At 43.8% G+C, this 13,880-nt stretch overlaps 1 protein-coding gene across 1 annotated transcript; it reads right to left on the reverse strand.

The window, feature by feature from the left end:
* Positions 1-11,204: 11,204 nt before the first annotated feature.
* LOC118116795 (C-type lectin domain family 4 member M-like) lies at positions 11,205-13,392 on the reverse strand. Its single transcript, XM_035168666.2, has 6 exons — positions 13,188-13,392; positions 12,858-12,974; positions 12,133-12,384; positions 11,883-12,046; positions 11,584-11,720; positions 11,205-11,438 (listed from the first exon to the last, which is right to left on the reverse strand). The coding sequence occupies exons 1-6, from the start codon at positions 13,300-13,302 to the stop codon at positions 11,288-11,290; spliced, it is 936 nt and encodes a 311-aa protein (XP_035024557.2). The 5' UTR covers positions 13,303-13,392; the 3' UTR covers positions 11,205-11,287.
* Positions 13,393-13,880: the final 488 nt, after the last annotated feature.

Consider the following 13,880-nt stretch of genomic DNA (forward strand, 5'->3'; position numbering starts at 1 on the left):
CGCTATGACCCTGAACTAATATTAATATATGGATGTGTTCAGGTCAGGATAGTGATCATAGGTCAGTAGTTCGGAGCCGGTTGGATAATGCAGAGTGGATTTACAAAGTACTTCCTGTTTCATGGCGAATCAGTAGGTGGCGCTATGACACTGAGGAAATATTGACACATAGAGCTGTTCAGGCTTGGTCTCTGATCATGAGACATCAGTTTGGTGGTGATAGGACAATGCACACTGGACTTATGACAACATCATCTCCTTTGGCGAAGGATGAACCTTCGCCGCACCTCAATGTTTACACAGTTTGAGGAAATGTCACAATTCTGACCATGATCCAATGACTTGACTGAGCTCTTTTGAGCTGTATATTGTAAAGCAGCCAGGAGCAGTTCATCAAAGTAAAACATGTCACTTCCTGTAGCCAGCAGGTGGTGCTGTGATTTTAAGTCAAGATTTCTGTGTAGATGTCACCAAGCCGGGACTCTTGTCTTACATGTCTAGTTTGGAACTCGATTGGAACAAATATGTCAGAGATACAGAACCTCATGTTTTGATGGCGTGTAATCAAACTTTGATGCCACGCCATGGTCACACCGTGTGATGAAATCAAATATACCGAGGCTGATTATATCTCCATCTTGTTGAGATGACATTCCCAGAAGTTGAAGTTGATCTGATGAAAGCCCTAGGACAAGTTCATCAGAGTAAAATTGTAGAAAATGGCCAAAATGGCCACCAAAGCCAAAATGGCGGGCTTCCTGTTTGGTCTAGCATATTTATCCGAGAGACTTTTTTGTTTGTCATGAAAAGACACATGTCCCTATCGATTTTTGTAGATGTCGGCCAATCGTAGTGCCGGGGCTATTCTTTAGGGGGCGCTAGTCAGTTATTTTGCCACGCCCATTCCTTAAAACCATCTGAATGTCTGCAGGGGGCTGTTGTTGCACAAATGTAGTTTGAGGGAGGTTGAACCTCGAATACCGAAGTTATAGCAATTTTGTGTGTCACGGCGAGTTGATGAACTTTGACGCCACGCCACTATTATGGCGTTTGAAGAAAAGTCACAGTCATCTTATGCCTACATTATCAATGTCTTGAGACCCATTTGACACAGTTTGACATGGTTGTGGTCAGTGGATGAGGAGGAATACTTCCAAGTGTAAGACGTTCCAAAAACAAGACATTTCCTGTTGCCACCAGGGGGCGCTGTGATTTCAATTCATAATTTCTGTGTAGATGTCATCAGGCCGGGAATCTTGTCTTACATGTCTAGTTTGGACTCGATTGGACCAAATATGTCTGAGATACAGAACCTTGTGTTTTGATGGCGTGTAATCAAACTTTGACGCCACGGTCACACCGTGTGACGAAAAATCGATCTTTGAGGTAGTTTTCATCTCCATCTTGTTGTGATGACACTCATCTCCATATGAAGTTGATCTGATGAAAGCCCTGGGACAAGTACATCAAAGTAAAAATGTAATAGTGGCGTGGCGTCAAAGTTCATCAACTCGCCGTGACACACAAAATTGCTATAACTTCGGTATTCGAGGTTCAACCTCCCTCAAACTACATTTGTGTAACAACAGCCCCCCCCCCCTGCAGACATTCAGATGGTTTTAAGGAATGGGCGTGGCAAAATAACTGACTAGCGCCCCCTCGGTGCTTGCGAGGTTGCATTTAAGCCATGAATTGTCCTTTTTCCATTTTGCCGTGGAATATGGGCTGCCACATATGGAGTGGTGTATGCTGGAAGCCTGTCCACATCCTCTGCTGCAACAAGGTCGGAGTCTGGATAGAGGTTAGGGACGGCTGGAGCTGCTGCCTGCGCCCTCTGCAGCGGTAGCAGCAAAGTGTCCGACTGGTCATCAGGCTGCACCACTGCTGGCTGTGGTTGTTCTCTTGGTGGAGCTGAGTCCAGATCAGGGTGTAGTCGGAGACACTGAGACTTGGAGATTAGTTCAGTCCCTGATATTCACTTCAGTTAAACAACATTCATACGCTCCCCAATCCGGCACATTGCAGTTTAGTTTTGAGTTGCTATAACTGATTTAAACTCAGACTTCCCATGCTCGGAAAAACCACAGTCATCCTCTCTATTCTTAAACCTATTTTCTCAAATAGGTTGTCTCAGTAGTTGTGAACCCAATTTAAACTCTGGTAATGTAATTATTTTTCCATCTTTAAAGGGGACATAGCATGCCCATTTTACCACAAGTTGATATGGTTCCTTGGGGTCTTAATGAAATGTCTGTAACATACTTTGGTCAAAATACCACAAGGATCATTTAAAACAGCACCCTTTTTACCCTGTATAAAACAGCTCTCCACAGAGTGACCTGTTTTGAGTGCCTGTTCCTTTAAATGCGAATGAGCCAGCTCCCCCCTCCCCCTCTCCCCCCATGATTTTAAACGATATAAATTACATATTTTATATGATATAAATTATCAAATATGCATCCCATACTTTGTATTCCCTTCTGTTGTCCTGGAGTTTTAATTTTCCCAATCACATAATTAAATGTCCCCCTCTGCCCATCCACTACAAGCACACAAGCAGACAGACAGAGAGAAAAGAAAGAGAGGTGGGGGCTATGAAGACCATCATTTACCCCCGAACCCCGACATTCAACGGGTACAACAACAAGCGGAGAAAGCAGAATCGCGGGCTGACCTTATATATACAGTCTATGGGGCTGACCAGTGCGGAGAAATGCACGTCCCGTGTGAACAGCCAGGCGGCTGCGCGCTGGAGAACGGCGCTGCGCTGCCTCGTCCGGTGTAAAACCGGCGTAACGAGTGGGGGGGGCTCTATGTGTTTGTCCCAGTGGTACAGTAGTGCTGAACACTGCGGAAGTCTTCCACACTGCTGGCTGTGTGGCGTTGACACAAATTCCAGCTCACGCATGGGAGAGCGAGCGGTCGCGCCCGAGCAACTGCTGCAGCCTCCCAGTCCCAACGATCCAGACAAATGCCACATGTGAGTGAATCGCGGGCTGACCAGCGGAGAAATGCTCGTCCCGTGTGAACAGCCAGGCGGCTGCGCGCTTGGGAACGGCGCTGCGCTGCCTCGCAGCCTCGCTGCGTCCGGTGTAAACCCGGCGTAACGAGTGTGGGGGGACGGGGGGACGGGGGGATGAGGTGGGGGGTGGGCCAAGACCATGTAGGGAGACTTCCAGTGCCTTGTTACGACACAAAACCCAGGAAGCTCAATCGAGTCGCTCAAGCATGACGTTTCTGACTTAGAGGAACCATAACAAAACGCGCAAGTGTTTTTTTCCCAGAGTTTTGGGGTTGGTAGACATGCCAGATACCCACATTAACGTGTAGAAGCACTAGCAAAGTGGAATTTGCATGCTATGTCCCCTTTAAATCTAAATGTGGATGCTTAGGATACTGAATACCTGGCCAATAGAATGTAGAAACCTTAAAGGTTTAGTGTGTAGAATGTACAGGCAGCATAATGTTCCCCATGTGTTCAGTGTGAACCTGCTCTTCAGCTTTTAGTTAGTTACTGGTTGGTACATATGCCACTACTGATATTTCTGTGAAGAGCTCGTATTGTTCAGGTTTTAACTTCTTGGCTCGTGTGATGCTGCGCTAAATCAACTTGCAACACAATCAGAATCAGATTTAGTGTCACTTCTATAATATTCACTCAGCATACACAGGAAATGCCTTTCTCCACAGATCAGTCATACGTAGTAAAAACTGACATTTTGAAAAAAGCAATAGAAAATGACTCAGAAGTCATTTGTATTTGGAGTTGACAAAGTGCTTTGTTAAATATATGCTTAATACAAACCATAAAACAAAATCGCAGATCCCAACTTTGGTGTAAAATATAAATATAAAATAGAATATCAAAAATTTTAAATAGAAAATAAAATATATATATCTAAATATATATATACACCTAAAGAAAAAAAACAATAGTGCAATTATGTGCAATAGTGCAAATATGCTAAGGTGCTGGTTTAGTGGAGTTATTGCAGATTGGAGGAGTTTAAAAGTCTTATGGCCTGGGGGATGAAACTGTCTCTGAGCCTGGTGGTGCGGGCCCGGATGTTGCGGTACCGTCGGCCAGTCGGCAGCAGGCAAAACAGTTTATGGTTTCCTTTGATCTATTAGTCACATCATAGTCCTTTAACCCCCTTTGTTTGAATTTCTTAAACCTCCTTTGCTTCAATTCCTTTAAACTCCTTTGCTTCAATTCCCTTTCTATTCTTTAAAGATGCTCTTTATCTCAGAAAAATAAGAGGTGAAGAATCAGTCTGCACTAACCAGCGAATTGGTAGAACAAAGAAGATAAGAGATTTTTCATGAGAATTTGGAAAACACATCTTGAACAGCGAAAATAACACATTCGTAACACACATTGAAACAAACAACAGTCGCAATGGAGATCACTCGGAGAGTGAAACAAATGGATATAAAGGTAGAGACTGTCCGCCTCAGCCGAGTCCTTTACGAAGATCACTGCAGAGCAGTGGGAGCTGTTGAAGTCATGCAAACCGGATGAAGCTACAACATTTATGTTGGCAGATCTTCTGCTGAAGTTAATGACGACCGTTTCAAATGCCATTGCAAAGCGATGTCCCCTTGCACCCTTGTCTGAGGAAGAAGTTCGGTCCATTCTGGGCGACACTCTCAACGACAGTCTTTCACCAGGCACAACAAAGTCCAAGAGTTTGGATAAGCTCACAGACTTGGTTGTAGAGGAGGTGACGAAGACTGTCAACTCCACCTTGTCTGCAAGATCCACCTGTGTGAGCTCTGAGAAGCCTATACCAACCCGCCTCATTAACCCCGCTAAAGTCCAGAAGATGATCTGTTATGCCTGCGAGACGTTAAAGGCAGATGCAAAAATCGAACTCTTGCTCGAGTGTCAATCGCGCAGGCGAAGTCGGGCCATTTCCTCAGAGGAACAGGACGCTTCAGATGATCCCATTCAGATGTGTAGGACCTCTTCAGGCTCCCACTCTTCAGGAGTCAGCTCCAAGTCAGGTAGTTCCTCAGAGGGAGGTTCAACAACAAGCAGTATGGACAGTGGGAAGATGCTTGTCCAGGAAACAATCAACAATAGTTTGACTGACATCACAGACTTCTTTAATGAGTTCAATGACAGCCTCTTTCTCAATTCATCGTTTTCTCCAGAGATTGATATGGCTTTAGATGAAATTATTGAGTCAATCAATAAGGACAGCAAAAATGGAAAGGAATCTCCACAGCCAAACCTCTCAATAAGTAAAGGAATGAGGACGATCAATAGTCTTTTCATAAAGACTTTTGCCACAGCAGGGACGCTTCAAATACTGACAGGGGTCGCGAAAAAATTCAAGGAGGAGACCAAAGTCAATAGGAGGCTGACGATACAGTCATTGATGGCTAGTATTGACGCTGTGCTTCTGGAGAAGGAGAAGCCGGGAGGTGGAAATGAAAGTTCTGCATTCCAAACACTGCAAAAGCCTCCATCTGAAAAGGTTCTTGTATTCACAAAACAGCTTTCAGATCTCATCTATGTGCACATCGCACCTGGAAGGAATTCAGACATTAGTTCAGGTCCAGTGAAAAAGGTGGCTGTTCCTAAGGCACACAGGGGCATATATGCAGACATTCAGACGAGGGTGTTTTGTTTTCTGTCCTTGATAAGCTGGTGGCTGAACAACCAAGTTAACTGCCACACAAAAAGGGTGTCAGAGGCTTTTATGGCCATCGACTCACTGGAAACAAACAAGCAGTCATCATCATCAGAGGTCAGCAGCATTGAGGAGAAAAGATCGAAGCAGTCAACATCATCAGAGGTCAGCAGCAGTGAGAATAAAAGATCGAAGCGGTCAACACCAGCAGTGTTCAACGGAATTGAGGAGAAAGGAACGAAGCAGACGTCATCATCAGAGGTCAGCAGCGGAGGGAAGAAAAGACCGAAGCAGTCAACATCATCAGAGTTCAACAGCATTGAGGAGAAAACATCGAAGCAGACAACATCATCAGAGGTCAGCAGCAGTGGGAATAAAAGATCGAAGCAGTCAACACCAGCAGTGGTCAGCAGCATTGAGGAGAAAAGATCGAAGCAGACAACATCATCAGAGGTCAGCAAAGAAAAGGAGAACTCAGCATCATCAGACAGCAACTCCAGGGAGAAGATTGCAAAGATGCTGGCAGCAGACAGATGTAAAATGTATGTCAGTGTTCTCTTGGACCAGCTCATCACACGAAGCTATAATAAGGCAAAGGTGACCCGGACTGATGTCGACATAACAGACACAAGTCATCATCTGCTGGAGAGAATATGGGCCGAGGTCAAAGACATTGACTCAACTTTCAACCCCAACACAATCCTTGACGAAGTCATTTTCAAGGAGTTGTGTAAGAAGTGGCCTTGTCCAGAGATGCTATTGGTTTCCTTTCTTTTAAGAGATCCAGAACTTGAGATATCAATTAGCTCCTCTTTGAAAAGACGCCTGTGCAAAAGCCTGCCTCTCCTCTTTCAGAGCAGGCTTCTCTTCCTTCTTCCGGAGATAAAAGGTGGATGATGTTATTCTGATAGCTTCACTTTCAAATTTAAATATGTTTTCTCCATGTGCTCCTGTTATCCCCACATTTATAAGAATGAATAAAATGTATAAAATGGAATTATTTGCTCTCAGTATTTATTCCACTCAGACTTAAGTCTTGTTGTGGCTTTTCTCCAGGTGCTCCGGTTCCCTCCCATATTTAAAACAATTATTAAAAGATTCAAAATCGAATAATTTGTTCTCAGGATTTATTCCACTGAGACTAAAGTTTTGCTGTTTTACAAGCTGAAAATTCACTGTTTCACAGGTGCAAGTTTAGTTTCTTCCTTTAATTCATCAGCCATCAGCACCTTCACCTGAACTTAGCTCCAACAAGCTGTATAAGGCAGAGTAGAGTGACCTCATTATGGCTGGTGATCAAATAGCGATAGTAAGCATCTAACTGCCAGATATTTTCAGAATAAGACACAGTTGCTGCTGACTATCACCGTAAATCGATACAGTGTTACTTGATTGTGTTTGTCTTAATTTTGAAGGAAATTTGAGATCTCAACTAATTCAATTTTGGAGTTAAATTTCTACAGGAAGATGGAAATATTACAACTGCAACATATTTTTTATATCTCACTTATGTAAAAAGCAACAAGAGTTTATATGATTTAAAGGGGACATAGCATGCCCATTTTACCACAAGTTGATATGGTTCCTTGGGGTCTTAATGAAATGTCTGTAACATACTTTGGTCAAAATACCACAAGGATCATATAAAACAGCACCCTTTTTACCCTGTCTAAAACAGCCCTCCACAGAGTGACCTGTTTTGAGTGCCTGTTCCTTTAAATGCTAATGAGCCAGCTCCCCCCTCCCCCCTCTCCCCCCACGATTTTAAACGATATAAATTACATATTTTATATGATATAAATTATCAAATATGCATCCCATACTTTGTATTCCCCTTGTTGTCCTGGAGTTTTAATTTTCCCAATCACATAATTAAATGTCCCCCTCTGCCCATCCACTACAAGCACACAAGCAGACAGACAGAGAGAGAAAGAGAGGTGGGGGCATATGAAGACCATCATTTACCCCAACCCCGACATTCAACGGGTACAACAACAAGCGGAGAAAGCAGAATCGCGGGCTGACCTTATATATACAGTCTATGGGGCTGACCAGCGGAGAAATGCACGCCCGTGTGAACAGCCAGGCGGCTGCGTGAGAACGGCGCTGCGCTGCTCGCAGCGGCGCTCGGGCCTCGTGTACCCCGGCGTAACTACTGTAACCCGGCGGAACTACTGTAACCCGGCGTAACTACTGTAACCCGCCAACTACTGTACCCGGCATACAGTAGAGCTGAACACTCAGGAAGTCTTCCACACAGCTGGCAGTGTGGAAGACCGCTGCAGGCAGCGCAGCGCTCTCCAGCCGCAGCCGCCTGGCTGTTCACACGGGACGAGGATTTCTCCGCGCTGGTCAGCCCCATAGACTGTATATATAAGGTCAGCCCGCGATTCTGCTTTCTCCGCTTGTTGTTCCCGTTGAATGTCGGGGTTCTGGGGTTACAGTAGCGCTGAACACTGCGGAAGTCTTCCACACTGCTGGCTGTGTAGCGCTGACACAAATTCCAGCTCACGCACGGGGAGCGAGCGGTTGCTCCCGAGCAGCTGCTGCAGCCTCCCAGTCCCAACGATCCAGACAAATGCCACATGTGAGTGAATCGCGGGCTGACCAGCGGAGAAATGCTCGTCCCGTGTGAACAGCCCGGCTGCGTGCTTGGGAACGGCGCTGCGCTGCCTCGCAGCCTCCGGTGTAAACCCGGAAGTAACGAGTGTGGGGGGACGGGGGGGGGGCCCAAAGACCATGTAGGAGACTTCCAGTTCCTTGTTACGACACAATACCCAGGAAGCGCAATCGAGTCGCTCAAGCATGACGTTTCTGACTTAGAGGAACTATAACAAAACGCGCGAGTGTTTTTTCCCCAGAGTTTTTGGGTTGGTAGACATGCCAGATACCCACATTAACCTGTAGAAGCACTAACAAAGTGGAATTTGCATGCTATGTCCCCTTTAATATATAGGATAAGATGTAGAATATCCCTTGTAAACAAACATGAACAGACCATTTTCAAACTTTGAATCACACACAAAATGGCAATCACGACTCTATCCCATCACAGTGATGAAAAGTTGTATTTCTGATGATGGTTTAAGAACTTCAATGTAAAGTTAAAGGTGCGAGGAGTATTAAAGGGCCCTCGCTCCTTGGATAGATCAGCACATGTAGGTGAAACAATGGATTCTACTTCTAATCTACAAAATTTCTGCTTTGTAAATGCATTTTTACTTTGATGAACTTGTCCCAGGGCTTTCATCTGATCAACTTCAAATTGAGATGAGTGTCATCACAACAAGATGGAGATAAAAACTAACTCAAAGATCGATTTTTCGTCACACGGTGTGACTGTGGCGTGGCGTCAAAGACGCCATCAAAACATGAGGTTCTGTACTTCGGACATACATGGTCCAATCGAGTCATACATGGTCCAATCGAGTCCAAACTAGACATGTAAAACAAGAATCCCGGCCTGATGACATCTACACAGAAATCATTTCTTAAAATCACAGCGCCACCTGCTGGCTACAGGAAGTGACATGTTTTATTCTTTGATGCACTGCTCCTGGCTGCTTAACAATATACAGCTCAAAAGAGCTCAGTCAAGTCATTGGATCATGGTCAGAATTGTGACATTTCCTCAAACTGTGTAAACATTGCGGTGCGGCAAAGGTTCATCCTTCGCCAAAGGACACGATGTTGTCATAACTCCAGTGTGCATAGTCCTATCACTACCAAACTTCTGTCACATGATTAGAGTCCAAGCCTGAACAGCTCTGTGTCAATATTTCCTCAGTGTCATAGCGCCACCTACTGGCAACAGGAAGTAAGCTTTGTTTTACAACTATCATTCGATTTACATAAAATTTTCACAGTGTGATGTGCAATTGATAGCGTGGACCGTAATGAGCAATTAGCAGGCAAGGATCGACATCGCGTGACGGACGCAGGAAGTGAAGCATTTGTCCTTGCCGCAGTGCGCAAAACACATGCAATGCGGAGACGTGCGCTTGGTCATTGATCGCTCTCTCCACTAACCGCAACAGGCTTCAAAATGCCTGCGCTCGGGCCCGTTGGTGCTACAACGTAGCCCTAGTTACATTTCTTTGTCATAACTCTCCCACCCATGACCTGACTATTAACTTTGACAACTCCGTGTTAACCCCACTCAGACTGCTAGGAACCTGGGTGTGACACTCGACAGCCAACTCTCCCTTACTGCCAACATTACTGTAACAACACGTTCCTGTCGATTCATGCTGTACAACATCAGGAGAATACGCCACCTTCTCACTCAGAAGGCGGTGCAGGTTCTGGTCCAGGCCCTGGTCATCTCACGCCTAGACTATTGTAACTCCCTCCTGGCAGGTCTACCTGCTAGTGCCATCCGACCTCTGCAGCGCATTCAGAATGCAGCAGCTCGACTGGTTTTTAACCTAAATTCACTCACACTACTCCGCTCCTCCGCTCCCTTCACTGGTTACCGGTGGCTGCCCGCATCCGTTTCAAAACATTAGTACTTGCGTACCATGCTGCGAACGGATCGGGTCCAGTCTTCATCCAGGACATGGTCAAACGTTACACCCCAGCCCGTTCACTCCACTCTGCTTCGGCCAATCGGCTTGTTGCTCCCTCACTGCGAGCTAAACACTAGCTAACACACTCAAAATCACGACTGTTTGCTGTCCTGGCTCCTAAATGGTGGAATGAGCTCCCCATTGACATCTGGACAGCAGAAAGTTTACACATCTTCCATCGCAAACTAAAAACACACCTCTTCTGACGATACCTTGAATAACATTTTTAAAACTAACAAATTTAGTCGCACTTAAAATGGCACTTACTTATAGCACTTTGTAGTTTTGCTCTTTTGAAGAAATTGTACTTTCTCTATTCTTGTTGTTCTGGGTTTGTACCCTCATGGTTGAATGCACTTATTGTAAGTCGCTTTGGATAAAAGCGTCAGCTAAATGAAATGTAATGTAATGTAATGTAATAGGGAGTCAATGGTTGTTTGTCTCTGTATGTGATACACTGGTGACCTACACGTTGTAACAGTAACAGTTCCAACTCATCATCATCAGTCCGAGAAAAGAAATCCTCTGTTTCAATGAATGGTCACGTGACGTGTGTTTTTAGGTGTGTTAGTATGATTGGAGATTATTACTGATACGGAGCTAAAATGCTGATGTGGATGTAAATTAAAACAATAATATATTAGTGTGGATGTAGCCTATGTGGTTTTTATCATGTCTGTGGCATTTCAAGAATAATTTAACAACTTACTGTTAGATAACTCTCCACATGCCGCTCTGCAAGAACTATATTTAATAATATCCCACATCATATGACATGTGGGAGGATATTGTCCTGATAATCTTTTAAACTTGTGCCCAGATCTGTATAGTGGTAACACACGTGTACATAGATAAAGTAAAGATTTTATTTATTACAGTAAAATAAGTAACTTACATATTATAGTTCATTTCTTAACTCAGGTGCGTATTTCATAACCTCTCTTGCTATTTTGTATTCTCAACAAAATGTTGATGCGACAATAAAAGGAACAATTTGGAAGATGTGTGAAGGTCTTTAAGGTGCAGTTAGTTGTTCTTTCAAACAATTACACTTGAATTAAACCTTTTAAAAAAGTTACATTAACTCATGTCATGTGGTTCCATTTCACAAATCCATTTCAGGTAGTTATTGCATGGAGCGTCGTTCCAGGCCTTAAAGGGGTTGTCCCTGGGATACGTAGCTCCACAATCCTCATTGTTACGATCATTGGGCTCGCCGTCGTTCCAGTATCTGAAACAAATGACGGGTAATGGAGCCGTAATATCTGCTCACTTTGTATTCAAACACATTATTGATCATTTGTTCATTTTAAGTTGTATAAATATGTAAATGTGCTCCATTTCTAACACTGAAAATGACAATATTCAACTCTTACGACTCAGCCAGTATTCTTCCATCCGGCCATTTCCAAGTGTTCTCCTCATCCACATCGCTCAGTCCGATCCAGAAGCCACCCTGGTATATTGATCTCACGGGATCATGATGACTTTTTATCAATTTAGTTAATGACACCTGACAACGATACACACATACACACACATTCATTTATTTTATTTAGACCCATACAACACAGTGCTGTTTTACTGCCCAAAAAAAGAAAATATAAAGTGGAGTAAAAATTATTATTGCAAACATGGAAATGCAGGTTTCGTCCGACTAAATGTCGAATCTTACGGTTTTTTCTGGGGTGTCTATCACTGCCAAGTCGCCTCCCAACTTCTTGCAGAACTGTCTGGCGTCTTTCCACTGTCTTTGTCTAGGGAGGTCATAGAAAGGAATGTAGTAACACCTAAGGTGCAGGAACGTCCATCCCGCGTTACAGTGTCTGCAACCCATGCCTGGAAATGACAACATGGTGTGTTATGTAAGTTGCAAATAATCAGGGATTTGATAAACTGATAAATAAATACAGAAAAGTTCTCACTGAATAGTGGTATGATGGATTTCAACTCTGAGACTTCATCTTCAATTCTGTGAATCTGCTTCTCGTAGTCTTTGGATCTTTTGGTCTGATGTTCAAGCTCCCACTTGAGTCGCTGCTGCTCACCGAGTTCTCTGTCCAGCTGCTTCTTGGCATCGATCCTTTCTTGGATCGCAGCATTGTAACCATCCTGCAGTTTGGCCACCTCACTCTGGATGTCTTTTATTGTTTGCTGCCCACCAGTGAGTTGGTTGTCTGGAGGTGGTGAGGACATAACGTTACAGAGGTTTTAGTTGAAAAGAATTATAATCATCTTCTTACCACTTATACTGGCCTGCTGTGCAGTATGAATGAAAAAGGTGATCAGGCATTTTTTTTCTAAATAAATTGAATCATCAAACTTCATTCTCATCTCTTCATGCTTGATGTCTGTATTTGAAGTTCAAGCTTCAAACAAGTCATAAGTAACCAGGATTTATTTCGGCCAACAACTGTAAGAAGACACTGAACAAAATCAGCATTCAGCAGTATATAAGTAAGATATTCAGTTTCCTCTGAGCTGAGGTTTGTTCTCCCTCAACTCCTGAGGAAAATATCTGGCTGCAAAATACTGCATGTTCACCAGCTGTAGTCACTGTCTGACTACAGCTGGTGAACAGGGAGTATTTTGGTGTGTTGGTGCTGTTTCCTGCTGCAGATTGAAACAAAGTCGATGAGAGGTGACTTACAATAGACTCCCAGGCCAATGTCAATGGCCAGGAGAATGACAGCCATCACTGCCAGGATCACTGTGAGCAGCCTGTAAGGATTCTGACTGGATTCATGCCTCGGCATGGACATGGACACTACACAGAGGATTGGTGGATCAAGATCAGACATATGCAGACAGATGACTAAGGTGAGGACTTTATCACTTACTGACAAAATAAGGACACATAAAGAATGACATAGAAATGAGTGCAGTACTGGGTTTCCAGCCCTATTTTACCTCTATGGCACTAATATCACAGGTTCTTGTTGATGCACCAAGATGTTAGTTCATTTTTCATTTACTCTACCTTGCTGTTTGTCTTGGCTTGAGTAGAGAGGGTTCTCATCTGTGCCGGAGTCATCTTCACAAATCAGTTTGTCAAATGTGGCAACAAAAGAGCTTGAATTTCCTTCGTCCGCCATTTTGACGAAGAGAAGAGAAGAGATGAAAACAGTCTGACAGGGATTTTGTTTTCCCCGGAGAGATTATTTGTCAGGACATTGCCCTGTGTGTGTGTGTGTGTGTGTGTGTGTGTGTGTGTGTGTGTGTGTGTGTGTGTGTGTGTGTGTGTGTGTGTGTGTGTGTGTGTGTGTGTGTGTGTGTGTGTGTGTGTGTGTGTGTGTGTGTGTGTGTGTGTGTGTGTGTGTGTGTGTGTGTGTGCATGCAACATTACAAACAGAAGATGAAGTTCATTTGTTAAATATTTACAGGGAGTGCAGACAATTTGAGAAGCTGTGTCTACCTGACCTGATCTGAGTTTTTGAGACATTAATCTTAATCATTTTGTTTAACAGAGTCACATATGAATCATTTCACTTACCATTAGTCACCAGAAATAACTCATCAGCTGCTTTATTCTTCATAGTTTCACCTGGTTTCTCAGTTCTGGGTATGAACTTCCAGGGAAGCAAAAAGTTAATGAAATGTTACCATGAGCCAGTGTGTACAAGTCTTTCTATGGTTGTGAGGACCAATTCTGGTTTAAAAATAGATGATGAAG

The sequence above is a fragment of the Hippoglossus stenolepis genome, chromosome 10 (assembly GCF_022539355.2).
Source record: "Hippoglossus stenolepis isolate QCI-W04-F060 chromosome 10, HSTE1.2, whole genome shotgun sequence".
In the NCBI taxonomy this organism is placed as follows: domain Eukaryota; kingdom Metazoa; phylum Chordata; class Actinopteri; order Pleuronectiformes; family Pleuronectidae; genus Hippoglossus; species Hippoglossus stenolepis.

Bases quoted from the DNA above. Each gene is read 5' to 3' on its own strand.
- LOC118116795 (XM_035168666.2), bottom strand. From the start codon at position 13,302: ATGGCGGACGAAGGAAATTCAAGCTCTTTTGTTGCCACATTTGACAAA. The intron at 12,975-13,187 runs GTAGAGTAAATG...TCCTCTGTGTAG, and splicing joins AAGCCAAGACAAACAGCAAG to TGTCCATGTCCATGCCGAGG. The intron at 12,047-12,132 runs GTGAGAACTTTT...TGTCATTTCCAG, and splicing joins ATCCATCATACCACTATTCA to GCATGGGTTGCAGACACTGT.